Raw genomic sequence first — 16,788 nt, 5'->3', positions numbered from 1 at the left:
AAAGGAGACATTTGACATAGCACAAGCTGTATTTATCAAGGAGATAACTGTACAGAGTCAGTCAGGATCTGAATTATACAGCATTGGTTCATTCACTGTTTCCATGTGTATCAGTGTCACCCTTGAACAGTGGCTGTGAGTGAGAAAGAGAGAGGTTTCATCATGCACAGCAGTACCATTACAAGGACAATGTTATTCATGCAACCTGAATCACCCAGTTTCCTTTCCTTTCCTTTAAGCATTGGAGAAATAACCCCACAGATCTTCAAAACTGATTTTAAAACCCATAAAATGTTCTTATTTCACAGCAGGAAAAAGAGCATTTTTGTTTGTACAGAAGCAGTTCGTTTGTACTGTACAGGTCAGTGAGCTGCAGAGCTAAACCCATGGTGCTCAAGGGCCTGAGACTATGGACGTGACATGGGGAGTGAGTTTCAGTCTTACCCAAACATTTAAAGCAGATACAAATATTATGAAGGTTCGTCCGCCATAAAAACCCACTTAACGTGTGATACTGTATATATAAAAGTAAGTAAACCACTTTTAAGAATATAGATATCACAAGAACCTCGAAAAACAGAGCGGCTATTAAATCATAACTGTTGGGGTTGTGCTTTCTGTTCCGTCATGGATTTAATAACATTTTATAAATGTTTCCAAATGCTTGTACGCCTCAGCAGCTTCATGTCCATCAACTTGTATGAGATGGAAGCAGCAGATATAAATGTGTGTATGCAGATGTATCAATGAGTGTGAGAGCGGGTGGGTTTTCATGCAGGATTTTCTCATGATTTCGTCAAACAAATAGCTGAATGAATGCATTCCTCCGCTCACACTAGCACTGTGCAACGGGGCAGTAATTTAGTGCAAAGGAAAAGTTGCATAATTTTTTACTTGCAAGTGTATACATTTTTTTTTCCGTTCACCACCAACTTACTGCATACCTTCTGTCTGTATAAGTTATTTTATTGCATAAAAATAGGATTTTTTTTATACCAAAAAGTAGACTTGGAGACAAAACCAGAGGAGTCAAAGGAAGAGAAATTCAGACCCAGACACAGAAAGCTCTTTCGATATATACTGTATACAATGCTTTGAGAGTGTATAGAAAAACGAGAGATGACAATTGAATATTTAAAAGCTGGGACATTACAAAAGCATTTGCATGACGCTCTGTTCAGATGAAGGAACAATCATGAGCTTGCAGAGAAACCACTTGTTGACTGAAGAAAATGTACATGGACATAATCTCCTCTCTTTCAATTACTGCTTTACATTTCTCTTTACAAAAAGAACACCATTGCTTCTAACATTATTTAGGCTTTTTTTTTTTACATTTAAAGACAATGTGCTGAGGACTACAGCTGACAGACGTTAGGACAATGAGGTGCACATATAAAACATGAAACATTACGTTTCTGTTTAACACACACACTTTGACATTTAATTTCAAACCCTGTATGTTGCATGAAAAATAGCACGTCATTATGTAGTTACCATGTAGTTTCAACTGCAGTGTGTATGCATGTATATGACTGGATCTCAAAAGAACCAAATTGGATTTGTCATGATTTGCAGAGCTGTCTAAAGCATGTACCGCTTTTCTTGCAATATACCTTGCATTTTTTGCTAGCTATGGGCTTTCTATACGATTACCTGCAGAACTACACAATTCAGAGACATATTTAACCCCGTTTCTGCCAATCAGGAGAAACAATCACATAATAACATCTACATGGCATTCAGCCCATACAGATCCATGTTGGGAGAACGTGACAAAAGGCAAAAACTAAAGTTTTACAAAACAATCAGTTCTGTGCTTGGAAGACTTTTGAGGATAAATAAAATGATGTAAACTTGATCTCACGTTCAGAATAGCTTGATGACGAATGCAGTGCATGCATGCATAGACACATACACACCTAACTGATTTGGTAATCGGCCATTAAAAGAGCGAATGAACTCACACGCAACATTTGATGCATAATATGAGATAAATGGTTGAGAATTTCCTGCACACTTGGAAAACTCACATACGAAACCAATAAACCCTAGTAATCAAATCTGAGAATACACACTCACAGCAGGTGAACCGCTTCCCTTTATTTGAAACAGACCATTTATTTCTTCACTTGTTAAACCTTGTAGGCATGCTCTGATATGTCATATGCCATTCAAACGTGGTCTACAAAGTGGCAAGACCAGAATCAAAATCGTGTGGAAGAGCCAATGAATACAAATCAACACGTTAACAGTATAAAAGAGCAAAACAACTTACAAAATAAACAGACAAAACATGCTCTTCAGAAAAAGACTAATCTTGAGAAAGATTTTGGCATATTTCTATTTTCTTCAGCGCAGGATTGTATAGAACTGATGCTGAGACGTTCAATATACAAAGAGAGAGACGGGTACACATACATATGGGTCATCTTTTTCACAGACGGATTAGAAAATAATCTTCGTGAGCTACTTTACTATAACATCTTTCTCTTTTATCCTCCATGTGCCTATGCTATCAGCTCTTTGGCCCATTTGGAGCTCCTTAATTGTCATGGTACTCGGCAGCCACTAGAGGGCGCTCACTGACACATGAGCTTCGTGCTCCTCCATGTTGCTTGATCCCACACTCAACTGGACAGCAAGAGATAAAGGGAGTTCACAGTGACGCCTTTGTTTCCTGATTCCGTCAGAGCACTGTCCTGGATTTCCGTAGTCCCGGCTCCTGTCTCACTGCTATCATGTGCTCATTTCTTCTTGCCTGTCTTTTTCTCAGGCTTTTCACCCTTGTCTGAGCGCACAGATCCCCCGTCGGCTCGGTCTGACTTTTCACCTCTTTCCGAGCCGCCTGCTCTGCTGCCTTCCCTGCGTGTTCCCTCGTCAGTAGATGAGGTAGTTAGATGGGTCTGCCCCCGATTGCCATTTATCTCTTCATGCTCACTTATACTGGTGTTTATACTTGTGATCCAGCTTTTTAGATCGTCCTGCAGACCAAAGGGAGATTGAGGACTCAGTTTCATGCAAAAAAAGTTGCCTGAATCAATTTAACGTGTTATAACCAGGCCCACACAGAATCTGCAGCAGGGACCTAGTTTTGGAGATTTTAGCAAAATCAAAACAAATTCACATTCTACAAATTCCACAATCCTTGCGTTTTTCTTTAATTAATATTTAGATTCATTTTATTCATGCTTTCTGCCAATAAGCGTGTAGTGCCTGCTGGTGGACTGGCTTGGTCAGGCTAGTTCAAGCTGGTAAACTAACTTAAAACAGCAATAAACCAGCTTCTACAGTATGCCAAGTCAACTTTAGAGGTCAACCGATTAATCGGCCAATTTTTGGCATTTTTTAATTAATCAGCATTGGCTGATTGTGCTAAAAATTAGGCCGATTTATAGGCAGGCGCACCGGTGGGCAGCTAAGCATTATTGCAGAGCTCCCTTTGAAGAACTAAAATTGATCCCGGAAAGTTCATAAGTGCAACAAGTCATGTGCATGTGAAAGTATAAACACATTCAATACAGATGAAACTTCTGGGTTGATTATAATGTGCACGTTAACCCGTGTTAACGGGTGTTTTTATATGAATGTATCTTTGAAAAGAACAGACTGTCTTCAGAAAAGCTTAGATGCAATTTTCATTTCATCTTTCCTGTAAAGCCTGATAAAGTAGCATTTGTGAGCAGCGCTTTTTTGATTACAGCTGTTACCGGGGAAACCACTATATCTCCGCTCCGACAGCGCCTCCTGCTGGCAGAGAATTAAATTGCAGTCTGTGGGAAACAATGGTATGTCAGTAAACATAAACACAAAGTGTACTTCAGAACTGTTTTAAGAAGATGCTTAAGCTTTGAGCCATGTATTATTACTCTAAATTGGGCTAATGCTACTATTACTATCTTGTACCATGCAATAATAATTGGCTCAAACTCACTTTTATGAGATGAATAGGGGAAAAAAAGAAAAAAAAACGGCCAAACATATCGGCCATCGGCTGGCCTGATTTATAAATATCGGCATTGGCCAGTGAAAAACCCATATCGGTTGACCTCTAGTGAGCTTGGTGAAAATGTCAGTAGATGTCATCTAGGCCTGGTGTTGACTAAAATGTATTTGCGACTGAACAAAAGTCAGAAACTAGGATGATAAAAACAAGCAACTCACCTCATCTTTAGCATGGAACAGAAACTCACTTCCATCGTTAGTTCTAAAATTATAAAGCAGAATTAATGTTACGCTACACAAGAATACACAAGTATTTTGGAAAAGATAGTAAAATTACTAATGAAGTACTTGAGTGTGAAGACATTCTTCTTCTTTTTGTAACCATTGTTGATATCGCAGGCACAACGGCTCAGGTTGATAAGTGGCTCGTTGTTGTAAGGTGTGGAGGTGTTCTTCGCATCCTTATAGAAGCCCAGCTCACCTTTATTCAGCACACAGTACAAGTTCACCCAAGATCTGCTGTAGTGTGTGGGAGAGAAAGCAGAAGATTGAACCATCACAACCCAGATGACACCATGCACCGACTAGCTACTCACCTATTGAGACTGGGATGACCAGCCCTTAAGACTGAGCAAGACCAAACTGAGATCATTAGACCTTTAGAAAGAGATGGACTGACCATGTCTTACCTTTGTAGAGATGGAGGAGAACAGTCAGCGGCAAAGAGAGCATTAGAAAGAAGAGAGATTTTGGTTAATGAGATATACTTGCAATATAAACACAAATGCTAGTCTGAAAATGGCTTCAGATGACAGGCAGATTATGCGCAAATACATGCTCCAAAAGAACAGACAGCCATTCTTTTAAGTTCCTTAAACTCCTTGATGCAATGAATTGTTTTGTGACTTGGGCTGCAAAGGTGGCGTATCTGGAAGCTGTGAAGGGTGAAGGCTTCATACCTTGCTAGCCATGGCTTCAGAGACCCAGCATCAGTTGGTCTTCTGACACAGTCACATCCACCATCCAGGCTGATTTTAGTATTACCATGCAAGTGGCAAGCAGTGCTAACTGTTAGCTATTTTCTGCCATTGCTTTATATGAAACTTGTAATCAGAAATGACAGCCAAACAGCTGCTCCTCAATTTAGCTTCAGAAGATATTTTAGGCTTGTTAAGCATTTAAGCATTTCCCAGTTTGACTTGAAACTTGGTGAAAGAAAATAAGAACTGCAATTGTTAGTGCTCTAAGCAGCAGTACCTAATGCTAATAACAACATTAGCATAGCTTTGAATGACCAATCATACTGATTGGCATATTTGGTTAAGCCGTTTTCATGCTAATTCCATGCCATGTGCCCCTAATTTTTAGACCACAAAGTCCCACCTGTTCGAACTCTTCTTTTGGACCTCAATGTCTATTTTGCGGAATAGGAACCCTTCACGCTGGGCAGTGTGGGTAGGCGGTTGGGGTACTGGTGGGCTGCTCTGGGCTGGCGCAGACCTTGAGCGCCGTGTTTCGCCAGCTGGCTCCTTGGGTCGGGGTCTTCTTCTCGGTTTGGGTCTGTCGCGAGCACGTGGCCGGTCCAGTCTAGAAGACTTCTCAGGAAAACCGTTGGGTAGACGTGGAAGCTCTCCTCGTGCCTGAATTGGAAATATACAGCAATGTACACGTGGTAAAATGTGGTTTAAAACAAGAAACTAGTGGTCGACCGATATATCGCCAAGGCCGATATATCATCCGATATTTGGCATTTTTCAAATATTGGCATTGGGCGACAAGTTTTTCTGCTTGGCCGATGTGTTCGAGGCTTTTATTTTGACGGCGCTGAGAGCGGCAGTGCCTGAGCGCACCCGGTGCTCACACTCTCTTGTTTGTCGTCGTCGTTAACAGGTCTGTCTAATACAGATAGAAGTGTGTCTTATAATCAGACAGAATGCTTAAACAAAGGAATTAATGTATAAAGAAAGTTTAATAATGATTGCTTTTATATAAGACATATTAGTAATAGAAAGGCAAACATTACAATACTTTCTTGTTTGCCGACAGCATTAAGCACATATGCATTTATAATTTAAACAAATCTTTGAATGACTAGTGAATTAATTTCACAAACCTTGTGCTGCGCTTTATGCATTTGCCCACTGTCATATTCATGTAATTTTCACTGTGTGCTGTATGTATAATGAGTGTTACCCTGGCTTTATTTGAAATATATTTATTCCCAATGCACACAAACTTCCAAGAGTACTGAGTTTCTTTTTAATTATATTTTTATTAAATATTTATTTGTGAAAAATACTGTGATGTAAATTATAAGCATAATTCTTTTACACATTTATTTTTTAATCCATTGTCAAATAATTTCAAATTTCTTAAAAATTAATAATAATAATAAAAATCATATCGGCTTTATATCAGCTATAGGCCCCTCTGATTTCCAAGATATCGGCATCAGCTGTCAAAAAAAACATATCAGTCGACCACTACAAGAGACAAACATTAGATTGTCCACATACCTGTGCAGCTTCTCTTTCCTGAAGCTGCTCCACAATCTCAGCTAGCGTTGACCTTTTGTCCCTGCCAACATAAAAGGTAAATCTGAGATCTGGAAATGCTATTTGCATGAACAGAACAGAGAGAAGTTGCTGGGGTACTTCAAAGCTTTAAAATCAGTATGGTAGAGCATTTACAATCCTTTTACGTCCTTCATGTGACAGGTTAAACAGTTCAACAAGAACAAGTACAAGAAGAATTAGTTATCCTTGACATATGTCCTTTATTTATTTGAACCTCTACTTTGTGTGACCAGCATGTGAAAGTATTATAATACGTCTCTTTCAAATCTAGCATTAGCACTGCTGTAACTTTTTTAATGTCTTTAGTAATGTGGATCGTTTGAGGTCACATAGACACTCACCCGCCAGCGGAGCGTCTGTCCGACTGCTCCCTGGCCTCCTGTTCGCTGCTGTCCTGTCTCTCCAGTCGGTGTCTGTCCCTACGCCGCACCTCATGACCTTCCTGTTCACTAGATGTCTGTCTCTCCAACCTCCTCTCTGCCCTCCCAGCTCGTTCTCTCCACACCTCCTGAGGCAGCTCGTCCCTGCGTGCCTGAATCAGCTGCTCAGTTGATAGTTGCCTTTCCAGCCGTGCCTCCCTTGGAGGGGGATGCTGCTCCACCAAAAGCTCAGAGCGACTGCTCCCACTCCCTCCCACCATGCTGTTTAGGCGTTCCCTTCCTCCGCCGGGCTCCTGGAGCACCACCTCTGCCATCACGTTCTCATGATATCGCTCCCGTTCCCTGTCTCTCTCCAGTAGGGGGTGGACTGCCTCATGGATGTTCTGTGGGACTTGGGCCTTAAATTCCACTCGCAATTGGGTGACCTTATGCTCCATAGAAGTGCCCAGTCCTGCAGCCACTCCAACAATTCCAGCATTCCTGGCTTCCTGAAGGCGATAAGCTCCATTCATGATGGGAGTGTAGTTGGCCACAGTAGAACCCAGTCTTCGGGACACAGAAGAAGGAGAGGGCTGAGGGATGATGCGCTCCAACCGGGGCTCGCCCTGCTCATAAATGGTCTGTCTTATGATGGAGGAAGGGCTACTGCGAGCCGGAGAAGAGTCCTGAGGGTCCAAGAAAACCTTCCGTCCCAGCAAGGGAGTTGGGGGAAGCTTACTCTGCTCTGCCTTTATCTTCTCTACCTAAATCGTTAAACAAGAGAATTTCTTATTGTTTATACACCCACACTTCCATTCTGTAACATAACTATTGAAAGACATCATGCTATACACAATTCACCTTTTAGTAATGTTTTTTATTTTATTTCAGTAGTTAGACTATTGACATTCAAACTATGGTAAAGTTAAGGAAAAGTTTCCAACTAGTAAAAATTGCACGGGTTGCAAGAAGAATTTTATGACAGTGACATCAGTGTGGATCTGTTTTGCTGTTTTTAATGTTGCTCAGGAGTGTTTGAATCCTGCTCCTCCCGGGCCACTATCCTGCAGAGTTCAGCTCTAATTCTAATGGATCCTCCAGACCTATTTTTTTCCTTAAAAAAACCCTTGAACCAGCTTATCACAAGTCTTCAGAATTACTCAAAACTTCTAAATGGATTTGGACAGGTTGGAGCTAAACTCTGCAAACGGCTTGTCTCTCTTACTGTGGTAAGACGACGTAAAGAGCTGAAGCGTTCTTCCCATGTGGCCGCAGCTTTGCGAAAGGCTTCGTGTCTGCGAATCAGTTGCTCAACCTCATCCACACTGCCACCCAGTTCATTACTACTTAGGAGGGGTTCCTGAGCAGTGAGCCAGGCCTCTGCTACCACTGCTTCCTGAGCAAACTGATGCACCTCCAACACTGCGAAGGCACAGAAAGAGAGTGAGATGTTGTGAAGTGCATGACACTGATTACATAATTTATGCATAATGTTTGTTTTCCATTAGCCTCATTTCACCCACTGTGCTGCAACTCTTCCCAGTGTTTTTCCCATTTCTCAGTGAGCTCTTGCTGCTTGGCCAAAACTTTCTCCAGCTTTTCTTTGATCTGAAACGGTCAATACTCCATCGTCAGGTACAGACAGAAGACAGCTTGGAATATCATGTAGTCACCATCATTTAGGCTGGAAACATACTTTACACAAGTGCACCATTGCAGACACAAAAGGATGGCCATTGCATTGGAAGCATGCAGTTACATAGTACATACTTAATGTGCTTTCTTGAATTGCTGTGGCAGTGACAAGCCACAGTATTCAAATGGGGATAAACTCTTTCAGATGTATTATTATTCAGGTAGCTTCTTAAACATGTCAACTTTAAGCAACTTTTTGAATCTGAAAATTGAAGCGTTATAGAAGAGTTTATGCTAATACACACTATAGTGCCCCTTGCAGCAATGTTGACAATGCAATATGTAACTGTAGTCTGACATATTTTGGATGGCATCAATGCCTGAAACTATAAACGCATGAAGTATGTTTGGGCATTGTAGTGATTTCAGATTTGCAACAGTTTATAAAAAGTTTAAACTTGATATTTTGTGTCACCTCTTCTGATGCAGGGTTACGGGCAGCCAGTAGAGTCTTGCCCATCTCGATACACTGTAGGACGCTCTTGTTTCGGGCCTCCACCTCACTCTTGAGGCTCTGGTGATAGTTCATCAGGACCTCCACAGATGACACGTCCCTGCAAGCACCAGAGAGCCCATATCCCATTAAAGCTCTGAGGAAAGAGCTGACAGTGAGAGGAGAGGGAGTTACTTGGGCAGGAATACATGGGCCAAGTCTGCCCATAGAAAGATACAGCAACAGAAGGCCATTCTGGCACCATGAAGATTGTGTCCATAACGACTCCTGAGCTTTTTCAGCATTATAGGGTCTTTCAAAAATATACAGACATGTATATATATATACGCACACACACACACGCACACACACTATAGCTCTGTTTCAAAACCTAATGAGCTGCCAACATAGGTGTGCTCCCAATGCAAAAGCTAACATCTTTTGTCAAAAAACCTTAAAGGCAGGGTAGGTAATACATGTATAAACAACTTTCTTCCAAATTTGTTTAAACTTTCTATATATATCAATGCATAATTAAAATGTAAGTACTCTGATAAAAAGAGTATAAAAATCGAGTGACTCTAGACCGTTTAATCTTTATTAAACACAGCTCATTATTTCCATTTCGGGACGAAACATAGGATTGGCTTAGGCGACTGTCACTCTCTCGCAACCATGGCAACCACCCTTTTGCCACACATGACCTGCCCACTTGCGCGCACACATTTGATTTGAGGAATTCAAGAGGCACGGATCCTAGGAATACCAAAACAATGGCAGAGAAACAGCAAGCAAAATTCACAGTACCGGCCTATGCAGTTAGTGAAGGCAAACCAGGCAAAAAAAAGGAAGACAGTAACAGTACAAGAAAAGGCAATGAACAAAAAGTCTTTGGATAAACAAAGAAATAAAACGCAAGTTAATATCAGCGTGGCTTTCCAGCGATGGCGAGAACTGAGGGAACTCAAGGGGCTGAAAAGTGACTCCTTGATGGCTTTATTTCTGCTGGACAGGTAAATCTTTCTTTTTGTATTTTGATCATACATATTTTTTTCATGAAGCATGTGTCATTAGCACACGTAGCTGCGTAATATAGCTAACATAACATTACTTAGCGAGCCGTAGTAGAGGCTTTGGAAGGAGCCCAGAAGGGAGGAGGTGAAGTGAATGGAAATAATGAGCTGTCTTTAAAACAGTCGTGAGAGGTCTACAGTCACTCGATTTTTATACTTTCTTTTTCAGAGTACTTACATTTTAATTATGTATTGATATATAAATAAAGTTTAAACAAATTTGGAAAAAAAGTTTTTTATACATTTTTTTTACCTACCCTGCCTTTAAGGCAACAATGCTGAGAAGGCCATTTCAGAAAACATTACAACAAACACAGTGGTAGAAAATGGTGGATTTTTCAAGATTTTTTTTTGAATATAATTAAATACAGAAAAGTATAGAAAAAAGTTTTTAAAATCCAATTATTGCTCATACTGTGTATTTATTTGTTTATTAGAGATTCCTTTTGTTAACTTTGCAACATTCAATGTCAGACGCTATTGGAATCAATTTCTAAGTGAAGTCCTCTGTTCATGTCACATAAAAAGTGCCACTTGAAAAGCATTTCAAATTAGAATAAATTACCATAGGTCTGTATCAATTTGATTATATTATTTATTTTATGTTTTACTAATAGCTGTTATTTCACACTTCGTAAATTCCAGAATCGGAAAGCAATACAAGTAGGTTTAAAAACATTAAACCTAATATAGATTTTGCGAAACTACAAACAAAAAGGTTTTTCATGTATTTTTAAAAAGAAGTTCAATATACAAGCAGCGTTTTGATGTTAGCAAACATCTTGATGGTGCCCGCAATGCTGAGCGGTATTTAGATGAATATTTTAATATATGCTGCATGCTTTCCTCTCAATAATGGGATAAACACACAACAAAAATGACAGTGGTGAGAAAACAGCAGATAAGAAAGCATCTGATCATAGCGATGTGTATATGTCTGCAATGGCTCTGAGTTTGTCAGTAAAGTCCAGTCATGTCACGTTTATTATAGCTTTTTATATAAAACAAGCAGCTTTACAATGTTAAAAACAGTGTCAGTGTCGCTTTCAGTTAGAATTACGACTCGATTTAGATTTAAGCTTGATTTAGCTCAAGACCTTTTTTATAATCGCAACACTATAAGATATGTTAAGAGAGATAATGTGAATAAAATGGTTTATCCAAAAATAAAACCTCTCATCATTAACCTTTATTTTGTTCCATATCCAAATGATTTTTAAAAGGAGACGTTAGGCAGAGTAATACATCGGTCAGCTACCTTTCCATAGTTAATTAAATGACGAATGAGATTATTTGGTGTCCCGAATATATGTATTTTTAAAAAATAACGGTATAATGACTGTAATTGTAAAGTAGTAATATAATTGTTTGACAGTTTCAAAAGCTGAAGTGATTACCTTGTTTTTTTAGTTAATATGTATAGCTTAATATTTTAAGTAATTGCAAAAGCTGAATAATCAAATCCTACTGAATCTTATTTAAGGATTAGTTGATTAATCATTTTAATAAATTGATTTATTAAATCTGAAAATTTAGATTAATCTATTATCAGAATATTAATTAGTTTCAGCCCCATTTCAAATTCTCTTAGGTTACGTTGTATCCTAAGAAGCTAGTTTTCTGTCTAGGTAGTAGTCAGCATAGCAGCTCAATATGTTTTGCAACAGATCTATAGTGTTCTTATAGAGTGCCCTTAATGGATACGATTATGCTTAATCGTAATATGATGTTTGGCTCATGCACTTACCGCTATATCACTTAATTGTGCTCGTGGTATGATACCTATAGCACACTCCAGCGGCCACACTGGCTGCTCTTCAGCTGACCTGATGCAAACTTTCATGCATTACAATGTTAAAGCACATTAATGAGCTCCTGTAAGCAGAGAGCAAGTGTCCCAGCATGTGTCCTACCTTGGTTTCTCGCCAGTTCCTATCTGACAGATGATGCTGTCCATCCACATCAGCTGATCACGCACCATCCCAAAGAAGCGCAACTTGTCTGTCGCTGTGGTGATTTGCATTCGACAGTCCTCACAGGATATGAGCAGCTCTTTCCACCCCTGCATCACTTCATGTTCCTGCATGGCGATGGCTTCTGCTTTCTCCCCGGCATACACTGTTCGGAGCTGGGCTGCACTCTCCTGCAACTGTCTTATCTGAAGAAAACAGGGACACTTCTTTATACATATGTTGCCATTGCCATGCACTTTATTCATCATCAAGTATTTTAGAGATGTATCTACAGACTTTACATATTTATTGTGCACTCCTTGCGTAAGGATGTGTTGCATCAGTTCACCTGTGTAACAAGTAGCTGAATATCATGTTCAAAAGTCTGCATAAGTCTCTGAAGAGTGCTGGTGTTTGAAGTTCCTCCTTGACACGCACGAACCTCAGGTAACCTCCTCTGCTTATCCTCGATCTGTGCTAAAACCTGAAACACACACAGACTCATGCTATTCCACACATGCAGACACATGAGACCACTGTGGTCTAAGCTTTCAAACAGCATCAGCACTGCTCCTATTTATGGTGTACACACAGTAAAGCTTTGACTCTGTCTCAATACCTGTCGCAGAAGGACAAACATGCTTTAGCATTATCCAATAAATATCACTGTAATAAAAAATATATATCCACAAAAAGCTTCCCAGTGCATTTAGGAAAACTAGTATTGTTATTCAACCAATAATATCAACGACACTGCCCATTCAACCTTCTTTCTTTTGTAAAAGTTGAAAAAGGGTTAGGGTATTCTGGGTAGTTGCCAGGGTGTTGCTATGTTGTTGCTAAGGTGTACTGTGTGGTTGTTTATTTATTGCCATGTGTTTGCTAGGGTGTTCTGGATGGTTGCATGCTATGCAGTTGCTAAGGTTTTCTAAGTGGTTATTAACTATTTCCAGCCATTGACTTTTTAGAATTTTACGTCTTTTTCTGCTTTCACTATCATATGGCAGGACGTGATATTACACATCTTCTGAAAGAGCACTGAATCTCTGGATCAAACACAGTGAAGAAGCAGAAACAAGCGATCACATATGTAAGCAGATGCATGTATTAAATAACACAAGCATCAAACGTTAAACAGCATATAAATCAAAACTGAATGAAATGTTGCCTCAGGAAGTGCTAAAGAACCGTGCAAGCTTTAGGGGTGTTGATGAAAGCGATCTACACCATTTTTTGATCATCGTTCTGAATCCAATCTGGACATAGCCTATGACAAAAACATGATTTTTTTTTAATATATATATTTATATATAAACATATATATATATATATATATATATATATATATATATATATATATATATATATATATATAAAAACAGAAGCTCTGTTCTTTCTGTTTGAGATATTGCATGTGCAGATATTCATACAAAATATTTTTGGGGCCATAACAAATTTTGTGAAAATATTAAAAATGCTTGCATTGGCTGACAACTTATATATAAAAAATGAAAAAATGAAAGAGTAAATGCATTACTACATTGTTGCTTGGATGGATGCATGTCCATAAAACAGATAATTTCAAGAATTTCCCATGAGCAATAGTGAAATTGATAACTAATCATAATAAAGATGGCATTAACAAATGCAACTCAGTTCAGATGATTTAATTAATCAGATGTCCTGCATTTCCTTCTCCACACCTCTCGGCAGTCAGAGAAGAACTTGTGTAACTGGTGTGAAGCAGCAAGCATCTGTCCCCGTGTCTCCATCAGCTCCAGCAGATCCGCCCAGGCCTCGTTCACGCCATCCTTCCATTCGGCGATGGTGGCTGCATCAGCGTGGCCGTAATCTATGAGCTCATCAACCATCTGGTTGACAGCTGTGACCCTCTCCTGCCCCAGGCTCCCAGTCTCCATTGCAAACTCTGTAAATTTCTCCTGCAGAATCTGAGGATCGGGTAAAGTGCCACCACGACAGGACAGAAATGTTAAGAAATTGCAGAACTACTGGAGCTACAGTTACTCACGTTTAGGGGCAGATAAATATGAAATCGCTGAAGCAACTGACCGTGACATGCTCGAAGTCCTGTCCGAGTTCAGTGGAGCTGGCGATGACCTCCCTCTCTGCGATCCACTGCTCAAGTTCATCCACCTCCCTGTTGAGCTGATAGAGCCAGTACTGCTGCTCCAGACGAGACTTCCTCTCCTCCGACAAGTCCTTCAGAGACACGTACAGCCTGTCGATCTGAGACTGATGCTTACTGATCTGCTCACTAAGGAACAAGCATACACACACATACTTAGATTTCATTCAAAGGAAAAAAAATCAGTGAAATCTGTTACTCTTAAAAGGTGTTAACACTGGACTGTAAAGAGTGTGAAGAAAGCGAAACTAGAGAGGCCAGAAGATTGTTGTGTGTTTGTATATTTGACTGGGTCAGTGAGTACTGCTGCACATTTACCAGTCTGGATGTCCGAGCTCCAGCAGCTGTCTGCACTGCTGAGAAAGCATTCCGATGGTCTCGGCATAGTCCTCTATGGTCTGCTCTAGCGCCAACTGTTTCTTCAGGAGATTCAGAGTACTGGCCTCATCCTTGAGCGAGAGCGGACACAGCTCAGATACATTCATCCTGCTCCAATGTCATCATCTATAACATCACAGTATCCCAGGAAACTAACTAGGTGTCCTTGCCTAAAACTATTACCAAAACTACGCATTTACCATGTTTACTGTGGTAATGTTGAAAAGTATTTAATGCTGGTGTTATAGCTGAAATGATCTGTGGCGCTGAGCTCTCCAGATGCGGAGAAACTCCGCCTTTGTTCATAACCCCTCCTCTAGCCCCAACTGGCCTGCTTTGGCCCAAGGCTTTCGTCGGGGCAGAAAACCCTGGACGTTGGCCCCGAGGAAGCCCCGACAAGGCACAATCAAGCCCCAGAAGTGACAGTGGAAACGCGACTGGCCCTGGCACGCACTAGCACGCCCACTTTAATCTCGACAGTGGAAACGTGGCTATGAGGTGCCAAACTGTTATATAATTTTGCACAATTATATAAAAACCTGAATATATAAATGTAAATTTTGAATATATTGTTATGTCTGAATATATAAATGTAAATCTGAATATACAGTTATAATTCTCAATATATAAATGTATATCTGAATATATAGTTATAAATCTGAATATATAAAAGTAAATCTGAATTTATTCAAATTTTCCTTGCTCTAGCTTGTTTCCTAGCTTTCTAATAAACCTTTTTTTAAATGTATGTACTGTATACAGTATAATGTATGTATGAATGTATTCAATTCAACTTAAATTTATTTGTATAGTGCTTTTTATGATACAAATCATTACAAAGCAACTTTACAGAAAATTCAGTTTCTACAATATTTAGTAGTAGCTTATAAGTAGTGACTTGTCAGTTTATGTGCATATGACAAAAAAAAATAATACAAGACATAGTCAACCAGACGATGAACACTAATAGCAGCAATTATAATATGATTGCATAGTATATATATATGTATATTAATATACAGTATACACAAGCCAGAAAACGAATGTTCTATTTGTTAGAATTATTTATTACATTATTTGATTCTATTTACTTTAAATAATATTTTATCTAAGACCTATAGAAACAGCACCCCAGAATGGCTGTTTGGTATTCCCCACCCTCTCAAGGCCTCTCCGTTTTCCTCTCCTACCTTTCCCGTCTCCTCATTCATCATGTGCAGTTCCTGCTCACTGAGCCAAGCCTCCACCTCTCCTGCATCAAAGTAGTACTGCTGCGCCTGGTACATGACATCCAGCCGGAGCTGGCGGTGCTCAGTCTCTGTCCACAGCATCTCCCACAGCTGATGGAGCTGCTCCATGCCGGCCCTGATGCTGTCTGCTTCTGGACTGCGGATAGACGCAATCACACCTGCTCTCTCCAGAACATCCTCCACACGTCCACGATGACCTTGAAGCTCCCTCTGCAGACTCTGAGAGAAGATGACCATGAGAAGCACAGTCAGTGATATCCATATCTCTATATGTTTCTGTTGAGCACAACAATAATGTGGGATAGAGCAGTTGTTCCCAACCCTGGTCCTGGAGGCATCCCAACACTGCACATTTTGCATCTCTCCTTTCTCTGACACACTAATTTCAGGTCTTGGAGTCTCTACTTATGAGGCAATGACCTGAATCAGGTGTGTTTGATTAAGGATACATGCAAAATGTGCAGTGTTGGGGTGCCTCCTGGACCAGTGCTGGGAACCACTGGGATAGAGCATTTTAAGTAGCCTAAAAGCCAATTCACTCTAAGAATAAATCAGTGTAATTCTTTGAGAAGTCCACACCACAACTGCAACACTTCCGTGTCTTTAAGTGTTTAACAGTAAATTCCATTTTTATGACTGGATTCTGCAATTCCTTCCATGTTTTCCACATTACAAAGACTTTCATTTTTTTTGTTTAAAGCACTAAATAAATAACGGTGACTTGACTTGTTCTGATCACAGTAAACTGTGAAAAAAGAAATGTGCAATTTATTGCTTGAAGATGCATGACAAATAAAAACAATGTGTTCTAAAATTGTCTGTGCCCATCATACAATATGCGATTTTCTGTGAAATCTGCCAATTCTGACGGTCCAAAATCTGCTGACTGGCTCTGATTGTGTACAGACTGAAAATCAGGGCATAAATTTAGGCAAAATCTTGTAGTATATTCTAGCCTTAATCAACCAACTAGACCAGCAC

General features: G+C 39.8%; 1 protein-coding gene across 6 annotated transcripts in view; it reads right to left on the bottom strand.

Annotated features, from left to right (window-relative positions):
• Positions 1–939: 939 nt before the first annotated feature.
• The window catches only part of LOC132155855 (spectrin beta chain, non-erythrocytic 4-like), an 80,997-nt gene continuing 65,148 nt past the window's right edge, over positions 940–16,788 (bottom strand). For 2 of the 6 annotated variants that reach the window (XM_059564590.1, XM_059564593.1), the window contains 15 exons: positions 15,748–16,026; positions 14,498–14,628; positions 14,104–14,308; positions 13,737–13,982; positions 12,383–12,517; positions 11,995–12,239; positions 8,991–9,177; positions 8,404–8,488; positions 8,106–8,302; positions 6,863–7,644; positions 6,462–6,522; positions 5,329–5,585; positions 4,294–4,464; positions 4,165–4,207; positions 940–2,984 (listed from right to left, as the gene is read on the bottom strand). In XM_059564590.1, coding sequence (XP_059420573.1) covers positions 2,748–2,984; positions 4,165–4,207; positions 4,294–4,464; positions 5,329–5,585; positions 6,462–6,522; positions 6,863–7,644; positions 8,106–8,302; positions 8,404–8,488; positions 8,991–9,177; positions 11,995–12,239; positions 12,383–12,517; positions 13,737–13,982; positions 14,104–14,308; positions 14,498–14,628; positions 15,748–16,026 — 3,261 coding nt within the window. In that variant the 3' untranslated portion in view covers positions 940–2,747. Of the gene's footprint in view, positions 2,985–4,164; positions 4,208–4,293; positions 4,465–4,634; positions 5,586–6,461; positions 6,523–6,862; positions 7,645–8,105; positions 8,303–8,403; positions 8,489–8,990; positions 9,178–11,994; positions 12,240–12,382; positions 12,518–13,736; positions 13,983–14,103; positions 14,309–14,497; positions 14,629–15,747; positions 16,027–16,788 lie in introns of those variants that run through there. The other 4 variants (XM_059564591.1, XM_059564592.1, XM_059564594.1 and 1 more) reach the window with 4 other exon arrangements.

Source organism: Carassius carassius, chromosome 13 (genome assembly GCF_963082965.1).
Source record: "Carassius carassius chromosome 13, fCarCar2.1, whole genome shotgun sequence".
Classification (NCBI taxonomy): domain Eukaryota; kingdom Metazoa; phylum Chordata; class Actinopteri; order Cypriniformes; family Cyprinidae; genus Carassius; species Carassius carassius.
The sequence above is the reverse complement of the archived record's forward strand: the minus strand, read 5'-3'. Positions and strand labels throughout refer to the sequence as shown.